Source organism: Gavialis gangeticus, unplaced genomic scaffold, assembly GCF_001723915.1.
Source record: "Gavialis gangeticus isolate Ggan-Ray unplaced genomic scaffold, GavGan_comp1, whole genome shotgun sequence".
In the NCBI taxonomy this organism is placed as follows: domain Eukaryota; kingdom Metazoa; phylum Chordata; order Crocodylia; family Gavialidae; genus Gavialis; species Gavialis gangeticus.
The window spans coordinates 41,677,147-41,681,849 of NW_017729022.1; the positions used below are offsets into that span (position 1 = coordinate 41,677,147).

The window sequence follows — 4,703 nt, forward strand, 5'->3', positions numbered from 1 at the left end:
TGCTGTACATGGAAGTTTAAATTTAGACACCTAGGGAATACTGCAGCTCAAAATGAAGATGTCAAATGAATTTAGGCCATATGGGTTCACTTTCTGTAATTTAAGCAGCAGTTCTGTTTAGGTGTACTTACTTTCCCAATCTTGAGCGGGCCCTTAACCTCTTTGTGGCTCAATTTCCCTCCTGCAGAATTCAGATAATAGTACATCCCTACAGCATGAAGGACTATAATGCACCCAGACTAGAGAAAGAGAATCAGAAAAGTGCAGGCTCATGGGCGATCTGATGGCCACCTATATGTTTATCAGGGGTGTTCACCAGGATCTGGGGGAACGATTGTTCACCAGAACACCCCAAGGGATGACAAGGTCTAATAAACTGCAAGACCATTTCAGGCTGGACATAATGAAGAATTTCTTCACTGTCCACACCCCCAAGGTCTGGAATAGCCTGCTACCGGAGGTGGTTCAAGCACCTACATTGAATGCCTTCAAGAGAAATTTCGATGCTTATCTTGCTGGGATCCTATGACCCCAGGTGACGTCCTGCCGCTCAGGCAGGGGGCTGGACTCAATCTTTTGAGGTCCCTTCCAGCCCTAATGTCTATGAAATCTATGAAACTTTTAAATAGTTTTTGTCTAGTGATTTTTGTCCTGTCTAATTTAACACCCACTCTCTTTCTCTGGCCTGAAAGGCTTCAGGGGTCTATAACTGCCTTAACTACAGCCTTCCAACTCCTCCTATCTTGTGCAATTTCCTTCCACTTTATTGCATCTTTGCCTATTCTTTCCACATTAGTTTTTATGTTGTCTACCCATCATTGCTTTGGTCTACCTCAGCTTCCAAAATCTACCTCACACTCCTTCTCTCATTGTTTTTTGTGATATGCCTTGCCCATTTCATTTTCTGTGCTCTGATCTTGCTTCAGTCATTTTGTAAGCTCTTGATTATGTCTTCTCCTCCATTCTCCATTTTCTTGCACTGCACCAAATATTTTCCTTAGTACTTTTTTTTCAAACACTTGCAGCCTTTTTCCATTTGCCTTTGTCAGAGTCCAGGATTCACATCCATATAAAAGGACAGGTTGAACAACTGTATCATTGTGGCAGGCCACCTTTGGTGCCTGCCACTTTAGGAGCAGCAAACACACAGCAGCCAGGTACCTGATAAGGCCAGCCATTTTGGCCCAAGGATATAAGATGGCTGCAGTTTGCTGCAGGAAGGAAGGTGAAAACATTAGTCTGAGAGGCTGCTCAGGCCAGAGTCAGGAGGTAAGGGCAGGGACTATGGGAGGAGGTGACCTCTTGTCCTGGGTAAGATGTAAAACTGCACTTTACTGGGGAAGGGTGGTCTGGTGGGGCTCTTAGTGGCATGTGAGCCCCCAGGAAGTGCCAGGCCAGTTACTACCCCTGTGAAAGGTGGGTCAGGGTGCCTTAAGCCCAGCCCCACATTCCTGATGGTGTTCTGGTGAGCAGGGGGAGCCCAGGGCTTGGTTAAGGAGCCCTAAGGCAGAGCTTGGGCCAGAGGAGGGACCTGGGGCTGCACCCAGGTGGCAGAGGATAGCCTGTCGACAGTTAGAGAGACCCCAAGTGTGAGGGGTGAGTGTTAGAGAGACCCTCATTGCCTTGATTTCTTCAGTTATTTGATTGCCCTTTGTGATTATTGGGCACTTATACACATGCTGTGGGAGGTGTTGGGTAGGGGATGCTTTAACTACAGAAGCTCTGAAAGCTACTCTAATTAAAGTGCCTGGAGCATCATGTGCATCAGTGTCCCCGTGCTGAAAAATGGTGGCATGGGTGCTTTAATTAAAGCTCCTTTGACAAGCCTTAGTCAGGGTTTGAATTACACTTTGACTCTTGGGGGGAAGGGGGAGTCTGCAAAACTCCCCCAAAAACTGGTTCACTGGCAGGAGGAATCTAATTGAAGACCCCCCTCAGTTTATGATTTTCAAATCTTAAAGGGGGGCTCTTGTCTCTTATTGGGCGCTTTCCCCCCCCCCCCGGAGCTCCCCCATAATTTGCACCCTCACTTTAGTTAAAATGCCCCCACCACCATTTTTCAGGGACACTGGAGTCTGCTGGAGCATGGTTGAGTCTGCTCCAGCAGACTTAACTAATCAAGTCTGCTCTGACGCGCTGTAATTACAGCACATCAGAGCACCCTTGATTACGAGTACAGACACCCACTGTTTCTAAATGTTTCCATTTCTCTGTTTTCCACATTATCATTCCATGTTCTTATCTTCCTGTGATATTGAGATTTTTTTCTGCATGTGATCATGTATTTTTGTCTTGCTGATATTGCCAAAGAAGTTGGGCTTCCTATCATCGATGGTGTTTCTTTCTTTCTTTCTTTTTTTTTTGTACTATTTCCATTTCCTCTCTTAGGCAGATACTATCTGCATACACAAATATCTGGTGCAGTCTGTTTAACTGCAAATCTTTTCCTTCTTCAGCAGTGGGTCTTGTGATCTTGTCAAGCATCAAATGGAAAAGCATCTGTGACAGTGCATCCCCTTGTTTGAGCCCACTGCTGATTTCCATTGGATCTGATACATGAGAATTGAAGGAATGGTAACTCCTTTAGTCTTCAATACACATCTTGGCAATGCATTCCAGTCTTTTTGGGAATTCCAAACCTCACCATGACTGATTACAGTGGGTGCATCTACACATGAGTTTAAGGCATAGCAATAAACTGTGGAGCTGTTTGAGCCACAGTAAACTGCTTCTGGGCACAGTGTCTATACATGTGCCCAGGAGAGCAGCAATTTTAGCTGGGGTGGAGCAGGCCTGGGTTGGCAGGGAAGCAAGGGGTCAGCCCCAGACTCCAAGAGGCAGTGTCAGGCAGCAGGGGGGATATGGCTGGGGTATAAGGCTGCTAACCCTGCAGAGCCATGTGGCTAGGGGGCAGGCAGGAGTCTGGCCCCTGCCCAGTCACTGTCTATACATGAATTTCAGTGCAGTAAATGACCCCTCCGTAAAACTGCAGTTAATTTCACCATCGTAAAACAGTACTGCCCCCAATAGTACTATCTTATGGCAGAGTTATTTTCCTGCACCCTAATATTTGCACATGTGTAGATGGTGACACTTTACTGTAGAGTTAATTTGTCTACTGTGCACTAAAACATGTGTAGATGCACCTAGTGACTCCCTTCTAATACTATCATAAGCTTTATCAAATCTATGTACACTTAATGTACAGCTTGCACAACTTCCCATTTCTTTTCCAACAATAATCTTATTGATTAGAAGATTAAGAAGTTGATCTATCTTTCTTGAACCTACAGTGGTAATCTTCCACAATTAATGACACTTATTACTATCATTATATTAGTCTTAAGAGCCCCAGTCATAAATCCCATTTTACCAACAGCTAACCAAATAGAGAACAAAGAAATGCGCCTTTCCTCTGAGAGCTGACTTCTGCTGATTTCCTGCCCGCCAATGCAGATAAATGTAACAAGTTGGATAAAATAATGTATACAAATGATCTATTTAATACTGGGCATCAGGGTCTATGAGGAAGTCAATATTATTTACCTTCTAAAGGCACCATTATTTATCTTCTTATGCCCCTTAATGTTAAGCAAAAATTCCTATGTCATTTCAACAGGGCACGACCAAGCCCAGAGAGTACTGAGTTTATTTTTGTGAATGTCACAAGACTGTTGTTTTTTTTAAGTACTCTTACCTGTACAACTAACAGCCCAATATTGAGTGCAATTAAGAACAGTGTGTTGTTTTCAAACCACATTTTAATATACTCTTCACATCCCTAAGGAAATGGAAATGAACAGATTTTAAGTGTCGGATAATTTTTAACTATTATATTCAGTCAGAATATGTTTTACAATGTGTACCTGTTAACATGTTATGGAAAAACTTCCTGCCATGACCTGATAATTCTAACACTACAGAAGGCAGTAACTCTATTAGTGTGTTTCTAGCCTTTTAATTGTTTAGGCAGTTTAAAAAAAATGACTGAAGTTAACAGTTTTAGATTCAAACATACTGAATTTTACATTGAGGTAAAAAGGACTACACTTCTGTAGGAGCATAAATGATAGATGTTTTTTCTAGGCAGGCAAGGTTCTTTGGGTACATGTGATATCTTTATTAGACTGAGTAGTTGGAAAAATTTTTGCAAGCTTTTGAGCACAAGCATCCTTTTTCAGGCAGTGGGAGAGTGCTGTTGTTCTGAAATGTCCAAGGTGGGAAAGAAGCTAGAAGTGTGACAGGAGGTCAGTGAAAATACTGAAACACCAACGCTTCCTTTTTGGACACCATGATGAATATCTAAAATGGTAAAAGGCAAACCACCATATACAAGAAACCCACGGGCCAACATACATATCTACAAAGAAACAGCAATCACCCTAAATGCACCAAAAAAGCTGTAATTTACAGCCAAGCTCTCAGATACCACTGAATTTGCACCAAGGACAATACCTGCAATTGCTACCTCACAAAGCTCAAAAGGGCTTTCACCCAACAAGGACAATCATCTACAGAGAGAGATTGTACTTTTGAAAAAGCCACCTAGATACTATGCAAAGATTTGCTGCAGCACAAAAAAGAAAATCCCCACAAATTGCACACCATTCGTTATGACATAACATCCTTCCCTGGAACCTATACGAAAATCCTCAAACAATGGCAACCTATGCTAGAAGAAGACCCAGTTCTTAGAGTTCTTT

The 4,703-nt window shown here is 42.8% G+C and overlaps 1 protein-coding gene across 3 annotated transcripts in view; it reads right to left on the bottom strand.

Moving 5' to 3' along the window:
- TSPAN19 (tetraspanin 19) overlaps positions 1-4,703 on the bottom strand; it is a 49,910-nt gene that overhangs the window by 8,494 nt on the left and 36,713 nt on the right. For 2 of the 3 annotated variants that reach the window (XM_019514817.1, XM_019514815.1), the window contains one exon: positions 3,698-3,781. In XM_019514817.1, the coding sequence (XP_019370362.1) occupies positions 3,698-3,781 (84 nt within the window). Of the gene's footprint in view, positions 1-2,284; positions 2,550-3,697; positions 3,782-4,703 lie in introns of those variants that run through there. The other variant, XM_019514816.1, reaches the window with a different exon arrangement.